At 42.6% G+C, this 19,140-nt stretch overlaps 1 protein-coding gene across 5 annotated transcripts in view; it reads right to left on the bottom strand.

Annotated features, from left to right (window-relative positions):
* The window catches only part of KIF26B (kinesin family member 26B), a 404,391-nt gene that overhangs the window by 322,034 nt on the left and 63,217 nt on the right, over window positions 1–19,140 (bottom strand). The window contains exon 1 of one of the 5 annotated variants that reach the window (XM_043543372.1): window positions 11,690–11,794. The exons of 3 other annotated variants lie outside the window; for them this stretch is intronic. In XM_043543372.1, the coding sequence (XP_043399307.1) occupies window positions 11,690–11,779 (90 nt within the window). In that variant the 5' untranslated portion in view covers window positions 11,780–11,794. Of the gene's footprint in view, window positions 1–645; window positions 796–11,689; window positions 11,795–19,140 lie in introns of those variants that run through there. One more of the 5 variants, XM_043543374.1, reaches the window with a different exon arrangement.

Genomic DNA, 19,140 nt, shown 5'->3' with positions numbered 1-19,140 from the left:
TGTGACTTTGAAATTTGCTTTCTGCTATCTTTTATGTCTGTACACTGGATCATTTGAATGCTCATAGAAAACACAGCAAAGAGGGCATGAAAAACAGTCAGAGCAAGTTCATTTCAAAGTCTGAGTGCATATTTGTGAAAGAATTTTTTTGCAGTATTTGCCTAGCTCTGAAAAAAGGGATCAATTTTAAAACAAAGACATGGCAATGTCTCTTCTGGGGGAGAGACAAGCCAAAAACCTTTCTATTTTCTTTCCATTAACTTATTAAAAGAAATCTGCAGTGAAACTAAACTCCTGGCATGGTCATTTAAGCTAGGGCAAATTGAGGAGTTTCTAACAAAGACATTACCTGCCGACACATCAAGCTTACCTTGTTGTGCAGCCTCTTTTGGTTTAGCTGGTTTCACTACTTCACACTCCCTCAGTATGGGACTATTGTGTGATGCTATCCAGGAAAGCCCCAGGCCAAAAAACAAGCAAAAACCTTAATTTTTAATCACATGCATATACTAGGGCTGAAAGGGTCAGAGAGGCTTAGCTAGCCTTCAGTTTCAATTAAAACATACAGGAGGTCAGGTAAGTCACCCCTCTCAGTTGAGTTTTACCATTAGTGACTCAAAAACAACAGAAGGCTTATTCCAGTACCTTGCTTCTTGTTTTGCTTTCCCAGTTTCCTCCATGTCTCCACCACACACCGCCTGTGCTGGTAATACAGAGAGCTGCTGTGGCAAAACTGTAGTTATGGTTTTGTTACAGTTTTAGACCCAAAGGGGCTTACCGCAGCTGAATCATTTTATTGCATCGCTCTGCTGCTCATTTCTATGCACACAGCTGATGAGAATGAAGAAATAACTCCAAAGAGAGTCCTGTTAGTCTAACAAAGCTGCTTTGTCCCCAAAGGAACATACAATAGGAAATGAAAGTTGGATGGAAAACAGATTCTAACAGGAAACAGAATGATCCATGCTAGAGTTCAGCACAAAGATAGATCACTGTAATAACCACAGCAATGTGAGCCGGGGAACTAGGGACTTCAATCTCTAATTCTAGAGGGAGAGATACAAAATAGCTACGGGAAATAATAGCAAATGAAAAGCCTCCACAATTGGAAAATGAAGTGAATAGCACAGTGACAGAACATAAAAGTCTGAGACTCTGCTTGGATTTGGATGAAAGTAAACAAATGCATACATCATAGTGGGGGGGGGGGGGGGGGAATGACACATTAAAATTAGTAGATTTAACCAAATATTTTATGTAGTTTAACGATCTGTTTAAAGAAAGAAGAGGGGAAAACGATATGCAGCTATATCAATTAGAGCTGTCAAGCGATTAAAACAATTAATAGCGATTAATCACACTGTTAAACAATAATAGAATACCATTTATTTAAATATTTTGGATGTTTTCTACATTTTCAAATATATTGATTTCAATTACAACACAGAATACAAAGTGTACACTTTATATTTATTTTTATTACAAATATGTGCACTGTAAAAAACAAATATTATTTTTCAATTCACCCAATACAAGTACTGTAGTGCAATCTCTTTATCATGAAAGTTGAACTTACAAATGTAGAATTATGTACAACAAAACTGCATTCAAAAATAAAACAACATAAAACTTTAGAGACTGCAAGTCCACTCAGTCCTACTTCTTGTTCAGCCAATCACTCAGACAAACAAGTTTGTTTACATTTGCAGGAGATAATGCTGCCCAGTTCTTGTTTACAATGTCACCTAACAGTGAGAACAGGCGTTCTCATGGCACTGTTGTAGCCGGAATCGCAAGATATTTATATGCCAAAAATTCATATGTCCCTTCATGCTTCAACCACCATTCCAGGGGACATGCATCCGTGCTGATGACGGGTTCTGCTTGATAAGAATCAAAAGTAGTGTGGACCGACACATGTTAATTTTCATTATCTAAGTCAGATGCCACTAGCGGAAGGTTGATTTTCTTTTTTGGTGGTTCGGGTTCTGTAGTTTCCGCATTGGGGTGTTGCTCTTTTAAGACTTTGGAAAGCATGCTCCACACCTCGTTCCTCTCAGATTTTGGAAGGCACTTCAGATTCTTAAACCTTGGGTCGAGTGCTGTAGCTATCTTTAAAAATCTCACATCGGTACCTTCTTCGCGTTTTGTCAAATCTGCACTGAAATTGTTCTTAAAATGAACAACATGTCCTGGGTCACCCTCCAAGACTGCTACAACATGAAATATATGGCAGATTGCGGGTAAAACAGAGCCGAAGACATGCAATTCTCCCTCAAGGAGTTCAGTCACAAATTTAATTAATGCATTATTTTTTAACGAGCATCATCAGCATGGAAGTATGTCCTCTAGAACGATGGCCAAAGCATGAAGGGGCATATGAATGTTTAGCATATCTGGCACGTAAATACCTTGCAATGCCTGCTATAAAAGTGCCTGTTCTCACTTTCAGGTGACATTGTAAATAAGAAGCAGGCAGCATTATCTCCTGTAAATGTAAACAAACTTGTTTTTTCTTAGCGATTGGCTGAACAAGAAGTAGGAGTGAGTGGACTTGTAGGCTCTAAAGTTTTACATTGTTTTGTTATGGAGTGCAGTTATGTAACAAAACAAAAAAAATCTACATTGTAAGTTGCACTTTCACAGTAAAGAGATTGCACTACAGTACTAGTATTAGGTAAATTGAAAAATACTATTTCTTTTGTCATTTTTACAGTGCAAATATTTGTAATAAATAATATAAAGTAGCACTGTACACTTTGTATTCTGTGTTGTAATTGAAATCAATATATTTGAAAATGTAGAAAAACATCCAAAAATATTTAATAAATTTCAATTGGTATTCTATTGTTTAACAGTGCGATTAAAACTGTGATTAATCGCAATTCATTTTTTTAAAATCACGATTAATTTTTAAGTTAATCGTGTGAGTTAACTGCGATTAATCGACCGTCCTAATTTTAATACAACGCAGTCAGCTGTCACACGACAATAGCCAACTACTCAGCAGCTATACTATGATAGAAACCAGGCTTGCGTGTTTTTAAAACTATATCTGAAACTAGAAGACCCACGGTGACAGACCATCCCAAGACCAATGATGCACTGCACTGCAAGAATCCCCAAAAGGGACAATGAGAATGGAATACAGTAAACAAGGTTTTCTGTGACTCTGGGGATAGGATTATAAAAGATTTTTTTTTAAAACACAAGGATTGAGCAAGAAGCCTTTCTAAATTACATTTCTTGGATTTTATTGTATTATCTTCATGGCACAGTTATTACACATTAAAGGTAATGACTCTCCTCTGCAAGTAACCTAATATTGGACGTGATTGATAACCCCTATCTGTGCTTTAGAGAACACTTTGAATTTCATAAATGGGAAGAGAGTAGAAAGTTGGAGGAGGGGAACCTCAGTGGATTATCTTCATGCATACAATACATTGACTGCAAGGGTTTCACTAGAAGGTATAATATTTCTTCTAACACCCACTGAGGGCTCCTGGACAAAGTTTCCCAGATCCTCTCTTTATAGCTAATTCTGCTCCTATTGCATATAATCCATTATTTTCTGTATTTTTCTTCCCTCTTTTTATAAACTACTATATTTATAACTCACTCTTGCTCCCTCTTTCTTATTCTGACAGTTTTTCTCCCCAAATTCTCTTCCATGAGCTGGGCTCCGCAGCCAAGCTACATCTCCCACAATGCACCATGGCAGGTCAACCAGAGGGGATACCACAGTGCACCATGAGAGATGTAGTCCTTCCAGGAAACCCAGCTCATACAAGCAAACGGGGGACATGAGGTATCCAAACTACAACTCTCAGAGGCACCATAGAAGCTAGCCAGGCATGGATTAACATCAGACTGACCCAGAACAAATGTTTCAGTGCAGTTCTACAAACCAGAATGTTTCAAATTTATGAGAACATGGACCAAAATGAAATATTTCATTTAGATGCCCTCACAGGTTTGGTTTCATCACCTTTCTTGTTACGGAGATATTAGGATGGAAGACCAATGATTTACGATGCACATTTAAAAAGAAATTTCACTACATGGCCAGTGATCGAGTACCAAAAGTTTTGGTGGTGTGATTAAAATTACCCTGGATGACATAGATTGATCATCCAGACAGACTGTCTTAAGGACTTCGCTAGAGATTCATCTGGGTATGCTTGATCTACAAAGAGGCTATGTGCCTTTGGGATTTGCCATGAAGAAGAAGAACGGAAAAAGTGAAAAATTTCAGCAACATCAAAATTTTTCCTGTAAAAAAAAAAAAAAAAAAAAAAAGTCAGTTTTGTGGAAAACTCACTTTTCATCAAAATTCCTGACTTGCTCTAGTATACACATATAATAGATAGTTGCACATTGTGTTCATGTATGTGCAAGAAGTTGGAAGCAGCAGAAAACATGAGCCAAACAAACTCACTTGAAAACACTTTAGCCTTAAATCCCACACAAATTGTACTTGATGGAAATCAAATAGTTGTCCTGGGTAATGTAAGTTCTGTGGCCACTTCTTCATGTTCACCTGAGACTTTAAGGCAAATCCACAAAAATGAAATAAACATTAATATTCTGAATAATCTTTTTGAGGAAGGCAGTTCTTTGCTAGATGTGATGGATGCTGTCCTTTTAAGAGCAGGGCAGTTTGGGTTTCCTCTCCAAGAAATGAGGTAAGAGTTACCAGAAGGCAAGCAGTCTGGAATAGACTCTTGGAAAGAGTCTGTGGGTACTGCAGTAAGAAGCCTAGAACCTAGTAAAGGAATCCTGCCTGATTTGTCTCTTTCTTGTTGCTAATAAACTGGGAATTGGCATTGTATGCCCCTGAGCCCTTGTAATTCTTAGGCTCTGAGCTCTGGGAGCCAGATGACCCTACATCACAACTACCTGTTAATGAATCATGTTGTTGCACAGCAAGCCTCTGTATTTAAGGGGCCCTAGCTGCACTCATTATGTTGCTTTTAAACTAGGGAAATAAAAAAGGCAGTAAAACTTCTTAAAAGGAAACATTTAAATGAAGAAATGGTTCATTAGAAAGCAGCAGACTGATTTCTATTGGGAAGAAAAACAATATTTTTTCTTTAAATGCAAGTTTGACCAGACAGAGAATAATCCACAATGGGCCCTATAAAATACAGCTAGTAACCTTCCCTTCATTGATAAGAAACAGCCTCCAACAAGCTCTATAACTCTAATGCAAAATACTGTCAGCATATCTGGCTGTTGTCATAGTTTTGTGGTGTGAAGGTTCCAGGGATAAAATGAGGTTTTACAGATCTCACTTATCATGTGCAGGGGAAGCTTCGACAGCGAAGGCAGATTTTCCACAGAGAAACATCACTGTATAGAAAAACGAGGGTTTGTCTAGACTTGGGAAATTTACATTGCTGTAAATACATCAGTGTAGTGTAGCCCGATACCGTAGAGACACTGCACCGGTATAACTTATCCCAGTAATTTTTACAAAGCTAAATCACATTAGTGCAAGGTCTGCCTTATACTAACACAGCACATCTACTCTCTGGATTTATACCAGCATAGCTGTGTAGTTACATTTAAAAAAAAAAAAAAAAAAAAAAAAGTAGAGACAGGGCCTGAGATTTCAGTGATCAGAGTTTCACTCTAGGAAGTCTTCTAGGGTTGCCACCTGTCCTAGTATTCGCAGCAGCACCACACTTTACTTACAGGGTAAGTCAGTGCTCGGGTACGTGACCTCACCACACTTGTGTTACAATTTAAGGCAAGAAGTGTTCCCTGTTACCTGCATGAATGCACTGAGGGGGCAGAAAGGCATGAAAAGCCTTTGGGAAGTGGTGAGCCCTTGACCTGAGAAAATACATGGGAACTGGGAAAGACTGGCACTGGACCCTGGAGAGATGGGGGGGGGGGGGGACCATAACAGAGCTAGCAGGGCACAGATGGGAGTGGACACTGCACCTTCTGGAAGGCTGGTGCAGCTGCAGCACTCTCCCTGTGCACCCCAGAGCTTTGGAAGGAATAACGGGAAGGGAGAGACGAGGACTCTGCTGCAGTTACCCCCCACCTAAGGCTGGGAGAGGAGGGTGAAGAGTCCGTGGAGCTGCAGGAGGAGCAGAGATGGAACTGGGGTTGGAGAGAACAGAATTAATTCACTAGACTGTGGGGGTTGGGGAGAAGCTCTGCGATATCAGGCAGTCAGTGAGCGCTCCTGCAGCAGGGGTCTGAATCACCCAATGTTGTACATTAGCGATAGCGGATACACTTACTGCCACCCACACACCAGGGTGGGGGGCAGGGAGAATTTTAAAAATAAATACAAAAAAATCAAAAGTGACCAAAAACCACAATAGAATCTTTTTGTTTTTTAAAGGCTACTTTTTTTTTTTTTTTTTTTTTTTTTGCACCAACTGCTTGATTTCTGGGGATCTGAATTGTGATATGTTGACTTTGGGGGTTGGCAATACTGAGATCATGACATCAAGCAAGTGGGAGGAGTTAGTCTCGAAAACCTTCCAATGGGGCAACTCTACAGTAAGACTTTGACAAAGATCATCTCGCCTGCAAAGCTTATCCTGTGGCAAAGATATTTTTTTCCTGTTTTTCATTCTTAATTATCTTCTAGCTTAAATGCTCAATCAGGTCACCGAGACGTTACGGTGACAGATGTATCCTAAATCCCTAAGACAGACAGAAATGGAACATGTCTACGCATTCAAGCAAAGAGGGAATATAGTGCAGGGCTAAAAGTCACACACAAAAGCAATAGCAATGGAAGTATGGATAACAAAGTTAGATGTTGGACCAGGAACTATATTAACATTGTAGTGTGCAATGAGTTGAGACAAGTGTTGTGCTAAGTATTTTAAGGCAACCAGTGTTACCAAATAATAGTTGAGGGGGAAAAGTGTGTTTAATATGAGCTCAGCAGGCTTGCTCATTATCAGAGATTGTTGTTTTTTTATCAATCTTAACTTGTTTCAAAACCAACAGCTCTGAGCTTTCCAACCCTGCTATACTTCTTTGCTGCCAGTTTTTCATACAACACCACACACCAGAATAGACTAACCTATGTTGGAAAGAAACTATCCATTTCAAGTGTGAGAGCAGGATGGATTATGCACACAATCCAGCAGTGTTTAATCCATCAAAATCTCCTGTGACTTCAAATCTACAGTGGGAGTTTTGCCTGAGCAAGGACAGCAGGATCAAGGCCTGAACATGGTTAACCTGGGTCTGGAATTCTGTATGCTTTGGGCTCAGTAGTGCAGCTCTTACATTGCTGAGCATTCATTCCTGCAGGTAGGCATGAGTATACATTGAGCTTCTTCAGCATGAGAAAGGGTTGCATAATCTAGTCTTACACATAGACAACAGACTCACTAAACTTGATACATAGGAGTTTAAAAAGGGAACACTTGGTAACAAATGGGAATGCAGGGAAATGAATACAGAATGATATCAGATGGTAGTAAATGAAGTGAGCCCGGATGACTGATGTGCAAGACAGAAAAGTAGACTGATGACATGAAGTGAACAATACAGGTAAATTGTTCCACTCAAATTTATGCACGGCAGAGACTGAAATGCAATCACTATGGCAATAGGTTGGAAAATTAAAGCACTTTAATTCAGACATGTTTCTTCCTTTGTTGTTTTTCTTTTTTCTCAACCCTTTTAAAAATCATTTTTCTTGCTGCCCGCCTTTTCCACGTTTTATTAATCTCACCCCTTTTTCTTTTTTTGTGGCTGTCTTTCTGAGCTTCTGTTCTGATGCATCAAAAGAACAGTGTCTGCACATGACAGGCAGCCTGCCAAGACTACACAGTTTCTAAAAAAAAGTTCTAAATATTCCCATGTGTGTTTATAGCATACATGGGTTTGACTTGCCTCTCTTACACTGGTACAACTTGTTTTCAGAGGAGTTGCTCCCTATTTACACCAGTTTAAGCAGAGTAGTTGCCAAGAAACATAAGGAAGGGGTAAAAGCAACACAAGTTTGTCTCCTTAATTGGACAACTGAGGCAAGAAAGTGGGGATATCCTTGACACACGGTGTTGCGATGGAACAAGGGCAAGGCAACAGCCCATATGAAACACTAAAATCCATACTAAACAGTAGTATCCAATTGTTTAAAATGAATCTCCAATATAAAGTTAATAAATAATGCTTCATACTAAAAAACAAACAAACATTGCTATCCTATGAGATTTAGCCTCAGTTTTATACAAAGGGGTCACCATGAGAGCAAGGAAAACCTTAAGCAGCAAGATGAGAATGTACATCTATGGATATGATGCAATCCAACAAGAAGTAGATGCATAGTTTGATTCTGCAGTCCTTATTCAGGCAAATCTCCTGTTGAACTAGATGGAAGTTTGTGCTGTACAGACACAGTAGAACTGGCTCCTAAAGTGGTTAAATTCTGGGAAAGTCTTTAGACAATTAAAGCAACCTTTGCTACAAGTTTGCCATCCCTACTGTACCAACAGTATTTGCTTTTTAACTATCCAGCAAAAAATTAAAACCAAACAGTGAGAGGTCATTAAACAGCATTCTGCACTGACAGCAGTTCTTCCCAATAAGGGAAGATATGGGGAGTCTGTGCAACCAGTTTTCTTAGTGGAAGACAAAGTTCTAGTCTTTAACCCTTAGAAAACTGGTATTTTCCAGGCTTACATCTAAGATAAAATAAGATTAACATCCACATTTGTGAAAGGGTGAGATCCTCACTCACACTCTGCCTATTTTAATTTACCTGGTGATGTAAAGAAGCCCTATGAGACCCATACCCATCCAGTGAGGATTCCTCTGGACTGTAGGCACATGTACAAGACTGCATTCCAAGGACCCCCTCACAAGCTCTGCCGTAGTGGATATACCAGGGGCAAGACTGTTGGTGAGATGGCAATGCAGGTGGTGAGACTTCAGGACTGTGGAGATTCTAGGTAATGCTGGGACCCATAGGGTAGCCTAAAGGGGCTGGCATAACTTAAACAGACCTCCAGGAACAGCTAAGGGTACATCTATACTGCAAGTGAAGACGTGACTCTAGCACGGGTAGTAGGATAATAGTAATGGAGAAGTGATGGCACAGACCTCAGTGCAGGTCAGCAGTGCAAGTATATACCCAGGGTCTCCAATGGGCTTATATTGGAGCAGTTAGCCTGTGCTGACACTCATGCAGCCACATCTTCATGACTATTGTTACTCATGCTAGCTAAATTAAAGCTACCGCAGGTATTCCTACTTCACACCTTAAATTGCTGTGTAGACGTACCCTAAAATAGGCTGTAGGCCTCTCCCCACCCGTGTGTGTGAATTCGGTCACAGACTTTTACTCAAGGGAAGGAAAGGAACTAATTAAGATTATAGCTCCTTGTACTACCTAGAGTCATAGAATGAAAACAAGAAAGGGAAAAATTAGATTTAATATTTGGAAAAACATCCTGACAGTAAGATATTATATAGTGGAGTAGTTTCCCCAAAGCAAGAGGTGCTTGCACAACTTCAAAACACTCAAAACTAGACTAGACAACACAAGAGAATATTCTGTAGGGAACAATCTTTGACTGGTAAGGAGTGAACTATATCACCTCACAAGACTTTTCCATCTCCAAACCCTATGATTCAGTGTATGCTTAGCAGAATGATCATACATGAGTGTTTGCAGTATCCAAAGGGCTAAATTAGAAGAAGTATTTCTTTACGAGATATTCCTTTCAGCTTAAGAACTGCTGGAAATTTTAAGTAGGTCTGGCCATTACACTAACTGACTTCTTGGAGTTTTTTGCAGGGAGAAAGAACATTTTGTTGGGAAGGTAACAGAAAGCGGTCAACATGAAGTTAATCTCTCTACGTTTCATTTCGCATAATGATTTAGCAAATGCACCCTTATCACACATAGCTGTGTTTGTAGGTAACTGAAAGTGAGTTGTTGAGCTCTCAGAATAAACCAGAAGTGATAAATGATAAGAGAGATTTTGGAAAGGAATAAATTTGTCTTTTTGACAGCTGAGTTAAGATAGGGGTCATTGAAGTCTCCCTCAAGCCTACAAATGAGCCCTACAGTCTCCAGTACACATTTCAAGGTTAAGTCTACTGAAGCCATTACAAAAAACTCTCCACCACCTTTTCCCTTACTTTGCTGAAGTGTTGGTAAATAAAGTGGACATCTTTCTTTTTCAGATGTATACACTGAATATACAGAATCTGATAACTGTTTTGTTTGCTTGTGTTTTTTTCAGGTCACCTCCCCAACCATCCCAGTTACCAAGGGTGTAATTTAGAAAAGTACTTTGTCCTCCTAAGCCACTTCAATATTTTTGTAAATCCCACCCTAAATGTACTAGACATGACACGGAATTTATGCCTTGTCCCATGTTGAAGTCCAGCTGTGTAGCAGTGCTTTTAAGTTGCAGCTCAGGCTGAAGACTCAGGCTTTGAAAACCACCCCCTTCCCATGGCTTCAGACCCAAAGCCACAATGTCTACACAGCTATTTTTAGTGAGGTAGAAAGAGCCCAGGTGCTGCTGCACACCCATAGCTGTGATCTGGTACATGCAACATAGAAATTAGAGAGTACAACCCACGAGCATTGGCTTCAAAACCACAGGCTCTTAGTGCGCTAATAGAAGATTCCCATTAGATGAGTTAGTAGAAACACTTTTAGCTTTTTGAACACACAAAGCTGTGTTTGAGTTGAAGGCAGATACGTGGCATGGTTTCCTATCTCCATGGCAGTTTGGCAAGGCTGCGTTCCATCACCATCATTGTTCAATATCAGCATTGACTGGTTGATGGATAATCTTGAGGAGGCTGCTGTTGGTGATGTTGTGCTGAACACCATTATGCTCTGCAATCTTGAATATGCCAATGACATTGTCTTGTTGGCTCAGTTTTATGAATCTCTGCAGCTGATGATTGATCTATTCAGGCTAGAAGCAATGTGCATTGGTCTGGTTATTAAAGCAGATATAACTAAGTCCTTGGACATTACCATCAAGCAGCCTCCAGCATCAGATTATAACCAGCTCAGTTTTAATCTATCCAAACAGGACACTGAAGAGGTGGAAACGTCCACACATTGGACAGAGTCATAGACAATGGTGGAGTATGCTCGACAGATGTGGACATTCGTATAACAGGAGCTGCTGCCAAGTTTTGAGCCCTTCAGTGGCCTCTGCGGGGATGTCATGACAACAAGCTGGCTAGAAAGTTTTGGATCTATAGAACCACAGTTATACCAACTTGATTGTATGGGAGTGAAATGTGGGTGCTGAGAGAAGCTGAAGAACACAGGATTGTTATTTTGATTCTTATCATCAGCTGCTCCACATCAAGTGGCAGAACAAGATCAGAAATGAGGATATTCGAAGCTGAACACAGCAACTGCCTTCATCAGCACTGGTTTGGTTTTGCCGGCTTTCTTGGTATGGGCATATTGGACTGGAAGACCAATGAATTCCAGAGCATGTGTACCAAGGAATGCTGCTATATGGTTGTCGAACATGTGAGTACCAAAAGGTTCGGTGGCACAATAATATTGCTAGTCGTGGACAAAAAGGTGATCTGTCTGGATATACAGGTTAAGGACCTAGCAAGAGATCTGCAAGCAGGCCACATACACATATATACCCCTACCTTGTTCATTAAGAGCTAAATTCACCCCACGGCAAAGGACCCGTGTTCCACTTACATCCCTCTTGATCTCCATATTGAGGGTGGTAACCTTATGCTGGTCCTCTGAACTGGGGTGAATTTCACTCTGCATGCTGTAAATTAACATTATCCTGGGAAGAACATCCTATAGAAAAAAAAAGCATCCTTTTACTACATGGCGGCCAAAGTTCCCTATAGAATTTCCTTTAATATTTAAATTAAAATTATATTTTCCACATTACCCTAATATTTTCTCTCTGGCTTACTACCTACAATAAAATACAGTATTTTTAATGAGACAAGGCTACAATGGCATGTATTCCAGCTACATTTAACCCGTGTTATAAATGTCTCAGATGCACGAATCACAGCAGAGAGTGTAGGTGATTGAATAACTTTGGCCCTATCTACAAAACGTATTTAGGCACACAACCACCACATTTATGCTGCACTATAATCCATATAACCCCCATTCAGCTGTCACTTAACTCTGTAGATGGTTCAGTTTTCAGGGTAAATCTAAGCCGCATTGCAGTCCGTGAACGAGGGAAGATAGATGGGCGAAAACCTGGCTTCCCTGCTGGGTTCTCAGAGGCTGCCTACCGGATTGGGCCCCATTCTGAATCCAGGTCACTGAAGCAGGGGGACTGGATCCTGGGTCTCCCACCTCCCAGATGGGTGCCCTAGCCACCAGACTAAAATCTGTCTGTCTCTCTTCCCCCCTCTCAATGACTACTTTATCCCAAGTGGAACAGCTTCCACAGGGGACAGTGAGGGTACCCCACATCAGAACACCCCATAGCTCAGTGGTTACAGCACTCTCCTGAGGGGTGGGAGACCCTGGTTCATACATCTTTACCTCATCAAGCAGGGATAGGAATTAAACCTGGGACTCCACTTCTTAGGAGAGTGCTCCACCTGCTGGATTAAAAGTAATAAGGGAGGGCACGCCCCTCACACACCCATTTTGTGTGGAGTAAAGCAGGCACCTAACTCATTCTCACAAGAAACAACCTAGGCATATAGGCCACCTGACTCCAAGACGGGTTCACGTTCACGGATCACAAGCAGATAGATGCTCAAGTCTGGGCTGCCGGGAGGTGCCTAACTCCACAAGAGGGTAGGGCTTAACCCACACCCCTCTCATTGGTTCATTCAAGCATCTTCCAGCCTAGCATACTGGCTTTTGTGGATCATATTCTTAGGCACCTATCTTGACCCCTTCATTGTATAAGGCACTGATGCACCCATCTCAGGCTTTGGGGATCGCAGCATTGTTCCTGTGATTTTCTAGGCACCTAAAAATTAGGTGCCGTGATGCTCAGCATCACAATGCTGCATCACAATTAAAAATACTTTGAGATCTTTTAGTATTCAGGTTGATAGCCACCCTCCTCCAACCTGATAGAGCTTTGTTTTCATACTGACCTAGACCACACACAGTCTAATCATCCCCTACACAGACCATCTGTCACATGCACTCCATTTGTGCACCTGTCTTCCTGCAGGGTTCAGGAATGGAACTCTGCTGGATGGAATGTCAGGCCTCCTCCAAGATGTTCTCATGTCGCCCCAGTGACTTCCACCTAAGAATGACACACTCTTTAGTTCTGTTATACAAGTGTGAACGTTTCATAGGTTATCGCTAGTCAAGTTTCTTATTGGCTAACTCCTTGGCAAATCTTACATGAAGTGTCTGATAGATATCTGAGAACAAACTAAAAAAACAAAACAAAAACAGGTCCCGGTATTCCATGGCTTGACCTGTCAACTGGCCCTCAAACCCCACACTTCCCTTTGGGAAGTCTTATTTATCTTAAGGACTTGTTCCAAGCTCCAAGTGCTCTAGTCAGGAAATAATTTTACCATTGGAATTTCCCACTGGACCACAAGTCAGCAAATGCAACAGCTATGGCAGTCTTTTTAAAAACACACCCTTCCCTCCCATCAAATAGAAAACAAAACAAAACAAGTAAATACAAGCTGGCTAGCTTAAGCAACCACAACAAAAACCCAACTGTGCAAAAGGAAAGACCATGCTACCAAAACCCACCTCTTGAACACTTCCTGTTATGTCCTCTCCATAGATCTATTAAGATGGTTGAGCATTATTAGCAAAGTGCTTTGAGATCTACAAAAGAAAGTGTACTATATGAAAGCAAAGTATTATTGTAATGGTATGTATTGTCCCTGTAGGGCTGGTTGGGCAATCAGCTGGGGCACTACTGGAGAGCACTACTGGAGAGCACTATTATGTTCCAGATTCTCTCTTTTGACAGGGGAAGTAGTCACTGAAGGAGAAAAAAGTGGTCTTAGAGGGATAGTTTCTGTTGGACGAGAAGCACACACCACTAACTGTGATTAACACAAACACCAAGTGCAAGGCAGGCTAGAACTCCCCCTCGCCTGAGTATGGAATGATTGCTGGGAAATGTAGTTCCCAGGCAGGCAATTTCTGATATTGAACTGAGACAAGACTTGCTGGGAAAACGAGATCTATAAACCTCACATTCTCCTAGATTAGAGAGAGACCTGGTGTGTGCCAGAGGGGCAGACAGTCTCTCCTAGAAGAAGGGAGAAGTAACCCATTTTGCAATTTGGTTAGCTCTGTTTTCATATACTGCTCTTTTTTATTTGAAAAAACGACTGAAGCAGACCCCAGGGAGATACCTGGATAAGTTTGGATTTCGATGTGAGGTAGTCTGAAACAGACACTCTGGAGCACAGCATGCTACCTCCAGAATGTTTGGGGAAGAGAAAAGCACTGGGGTAAAGCAGGCATTTTTGTTTTTGGAAAGGATTCCAAATGAGGCCCTTTGTGTGGTTTGACCTACCATGGTGGCTGATATTACCGCCATTCCCATTTTTACAGGTGGGAGAACAGAGACAGGGAGAAGAGGTTAAATGATTTGCCTGGGGACAGCATTGCAGTTTAGGGTCTTAGACTCTACTCCTGGTCCTGACACTGACTTGCTGCGTAACCATCTACAGGTCTTGAGCGACAAACACAACTTTCACTATTCCAATGGTCTATCATGGGTGAAGCTCCGGAACAGAATCAAGTTTCTAATGCTGCAGTTTTCTGCATGACCCCTGAATCCCACAAATCAAAGGCAGCAGTTGTTAAGAGTACCTTCCATTAGCAAACCTAGAACTGTCAGATGATGTAGCAGAAGATTCCTACAATGCAGCAGGAAATCTATTCTAAAGCACCTAGGAGACATGGTAACCTGCTAACATAACATGTCAAGGGTAAATCAGGAAGTAAAGGAAAATCATGCCTATGTAATCAATTAGAATTCTCTAGCATAACAGTGAATAAATGAAAAATGGTGGTCATCATTTACTTGGACTTTCAAAATGCCATTGACAAAGTCCCCCGCAAGAGGCTATTAAGGAAACAAAGTCATCATGATATAAGTAGTAAAATACTATCATAGGTTAAATATGGGCTAAAAGATAGAAAACAAAGAAGAACGAGTGGTCAATTCTCAGTCTGACAAAAGATTAACTGTTTTTTATCCTAGGACCTGTGGTTATTTTTACACAAGTTTTTTATGTAAACGCAGCCCTAGAGTTATGTTTGCTAAACAGAGTCTCTGTTCCACAATCTATAGGTACTGGGGTGAGGTAGCTCTATGCTGAACAGGTGGAGTTTGGAAAGAGGCCTGTTTCAGTGTGATTAGCAGCAAATTTCATTTTATAGTCTCCAAGAGTAGAACTGTTCATTCTTTAGTCATTTTAAAGAGAAAGAGCTTTGATCTTTCTCCAACACAAATACTATTGTTTACATACAGTACAGCAGTGTTCACTGTGTTAAGCCTTAATCTGGAAATATTTCAGACATTAGCTTCATACTTCCCTATTCTTGCAATTTATACCTGAATCTCTTCTGACTCAGAAATTCACCATTTTCTTTTTCTTGCAGGTAAATATTCATTCCCTTTCTTTTCAGGCATTTTGGCATTAGCCTCTCCAGATGCTAAGCCTTGGTCTACACTAGGAGTTGAGGTCGAATTTAGCAGCGTTAAATCGATTTAACCCTGCACCCATCCACACGACGAAGCCCTTTTTTGCGACTTAAAGGGCTCTTAAAATTGATTTCCTTACTCCACCTCCGACAAGGGGATTAACGCTGAAATCAGCCTTGCCGGGTCGAATTTGGGGTACTGTGGACACAATTAGACGGTATTGGCCTCCGGGAGCTATCCCAGAGTGCTCCATTGTGACCGCTCTGGACAGCACTCTCAACTCAGATGCACTGGCCAGGTAGACAGGAAAAGGCCTGCGAACTTTTGAATTTCAATTTCCTGTTTGGCCAGCGTGGCAGACTGCAGGTGACCATGCAGAGCTCATCAGCAGAGGTGACCATAATGGAGTCCCAGAATTGCAAAAGAGCTCCAGCACGAACCGAATGGGAGGTACAGGATCTGATCGCTGTATGAGGAGAGGAATCTGTGCTATCAGAACTACGTTCCAGTTTTCAAAATGCCAAAACCTTTGTCAAAATCTCCCAGGGCACGAAGGACAGAGGCCATAACGGGGACCAGAAGCAGTGCCGCGTGAAACTTAAGGAGCTGAGGCAAGCCTACCAGAAAACCAGAGAGGCGAACGGCCGCTCCGGGTCAGAGCCCAAAACATGCCGCTTCTATGATGAGCTGCATGCCATTTTAGGGGGTTCAGCCACCACTACCCCAGCCGTGTTGTTTGACTCCTTCAATGGAGATGGAGGCAACACGGAAGCAGGTTTTGGGGACGAGGAAGATGATGAGGAGGAGGTTGTAGATAGCTCACAGCAAGCAAGCGGAGAAACCAGTTTTCCCGACAGCCAGGAACTGTTTTTCTCCCTGAATCTGGAGCCAGTACGCCCCAAACCCGCCAGGTGGAGAAGGGACCTCTGGTGAGTGTACCTTTTAAAATACTATACATGGTTTAAAAACAAGCATGTTTAATGATTAATTTGCCCTGGCATTTGCGGCTCTCCTGGATGTACTCCCAAAGCCTTTGCAAAAGGGTTTGGGGGCAGGGGGGGACGACAGCCTTATTCCATCCACCATGGTAGGACACTTTACCACTCCAGGCCAGTAGCACATACTCGGGAATCATTGTAGAACAAAGCATTGCAGTGTATGTTTGCTGGCATTCAAACAATATCCGTTCTTTATCTCTCTGTGTTATCCACAGGAGAGTGATATCATTCATGGTCACCTGGTTGAAATAGGGTGCTTTTCTTAAGGGGACATTCAGAGGTGCCCGTTCCTGCTGGGCTGTTTGCCTGTGGCTGAACAGAAATGTTCCCCGCCGTTAGCCACGGGGAGGGGGGAGGGGCTAGCCACATGCTGGAGGGAGGAAAAATGCGACCTTGGAACGAAAGCACACGTGCTATGTACGTAATGTTAACAGCAAGGTTTACCGTGAAAAAGTGTACCCATTGTTCTATAAAATGTGTCTTTTTAAATACCACTGTCCCTTTTTTTTCTCCACCAGCTGCATGTGTTTCAAGGATCACAGGATCTTCTCCTTCTCAGAGGCTAGCAAAGATCAGAAGGCGAAAAAAACGCACTCGCAATGAAATGTTCTCTGAGCTCATGCTGTGCTCCCACACTGACAGAGCACAGACGAATGCGTGCAGGCAGACAATGTCAGAGTGCAGGAAAGCACAAAATGACCGGGAGGAGAGGTGGGGGGTGAAGAGAGTAAGTGGTGGGCTGAAGAGAGGGCTGAAGCTGAAAGGTGGCAGCAGCGTGATGAGAGGAGGCAGGATTCAACGCTGAGGCTGCTAGAGGATCAAACTAATATGCTCCAGCGTATGGTTGAGCTGCAGGAAAGGCAGCAGGAGCACAGACCACCGCTACAGCCCCTGTGTAACCAACTGCCCTCCTCCCCAAGTTCCATAGCCTCCTCACCCAGACGCCCAAGAATGCGGTGGGGGGGGCCTCCGGCCACCCAGCCACTCCACCCCAGAGGATTGCCCAAGCAACAGAAGGCTGGCATTCAATAAGTTTTAAAGTTTTAAACTTTTAAAGTGCTGTGTGGCCTTGTCCTTCCCTCCTCCACCACCCCTCTTGGTGCTTCTCTCCACCACCACCCCTCCTGGGCTACCTTGGTAGTTATCCCCCTATTTGTGTGATGAATTAATAAAGAATGCATGAATGTGAAGCAACTATTACTTTATTGCCTCTGCAAGCGGTGATCGAAGGGAGGAGGGGAGGGTGGGTTAGCTTACAGGGAAGTAGAGTGAACCAAGGGGCGGGGGTTCATCAAGGAGAAACAAACAGAACTTTCACACCGTAGCCTGGCCAGTCATGAAACTGGTTTTCAAAGCTTCTCTGATGCGCACCGCGCCCTCCTGTGCTCGTCCAACCGCCCTGGTGTCTGGCTGCGCGTAACCAGCAGCCAGGAAATTTGCCTCAACCTCCCACCCCGCCATAAACGTCTCTCCCTTACTCTTACAGATATTGTGGAGTGCACAGCAAGCAGTAATAACAGTGGGAATATTGGATTCGCTGAGGTCTAACCAAGTCAGTAAACTGCGCCAGCGCGCTTTTAAACGTTCAATGCACATCCTACCACCATTCTGCACTTGCTCAGCCTGTAGCTGAACAGCTCCTGACTATTGTCCAGGCTGCCTGTGTACGGCTTCATGAGCCATGGCATTAAGGGGTAGGCTGGGTCCCCAAGGATAACTATAGGCATTTCAACATCCCCAACAGTTATTTTCTGGTCTGGGAAGAAAGTCCCTTCCTGCAGCTTTTGAAACAGACCAGAGTTCCTGAAAGATGCGAGCGTCATGTACCTTTCCCGGCCATCCCACGTTGATGTTGGTGAAATGTCCCTTGTGATCCACCAGTGCTTGCAGCACTATTGAAAAGTACCCCTTGCGGTTTATGTACTCACCGGCTTGGTGCTCCGGTGCCAAGATAGGGATATGGGTTCCGTCTATGGCCCCACCACAGTTAGGGAATCCCATTGCAGCAAAGACATCCACTATGACCTGCACATTTCCCAGGGTCACTACCCTTGCTATCAGCAGATCTTTGACTGCGTTGGCTACTTGCATCACAGCAGCCCCCACAGTAGATTTGCCCACTCCAAATTGATTCCCAACTGACCGGTAACTGTCTGGCGTTGCAAGCTTCCACAGGGCTATTGCCACTCGCTTCTCAACTGTGAGGGCTGCTCTCATCTTGGTATTCTTGCGCCTCAGGGCATGGGAAAGCAAATCACAAAGTTCCATGAAAGTGCCCTTATGCATGCGAAAGTTTCGCAGCCACTGGGAATCGTCCCTGACCTGCAACACTATGCAGTCCCACCAGTCTGTGCTTGTTTCCTGAGCCCAGAATCGGCATTCCACCGCATGAACCTGCCCCATTAGCACCATGATACCCACATTGCCAGGGCCTGTGTTTTGAGAGAAGTCTGTGTCCATGTCCTCATCACTCTCGTCACCGCGCTGATGTCGCCTACTCGCCCAGTTTCGCTTTGCCA

The sequence above is a fragment of the Chelonia mydas genome, chromosome 3 (genome assembly GCF_015237465.2).
Source record: "Chelonia mydas isolate rCheMyd1 chromosome 3, rCheMyd1.pri.v2, whole genome shotgun sequence".
NCBI classification, from domain to species: domain Eukaryota; kingdom Metazoa; phylum Chordata; order Testudines; family Cheloniidae; genus Chelonia; species Chelonia mydas.
This window is presented reverse-complemented; position numbering and strand designations above follow the sequence as displayed.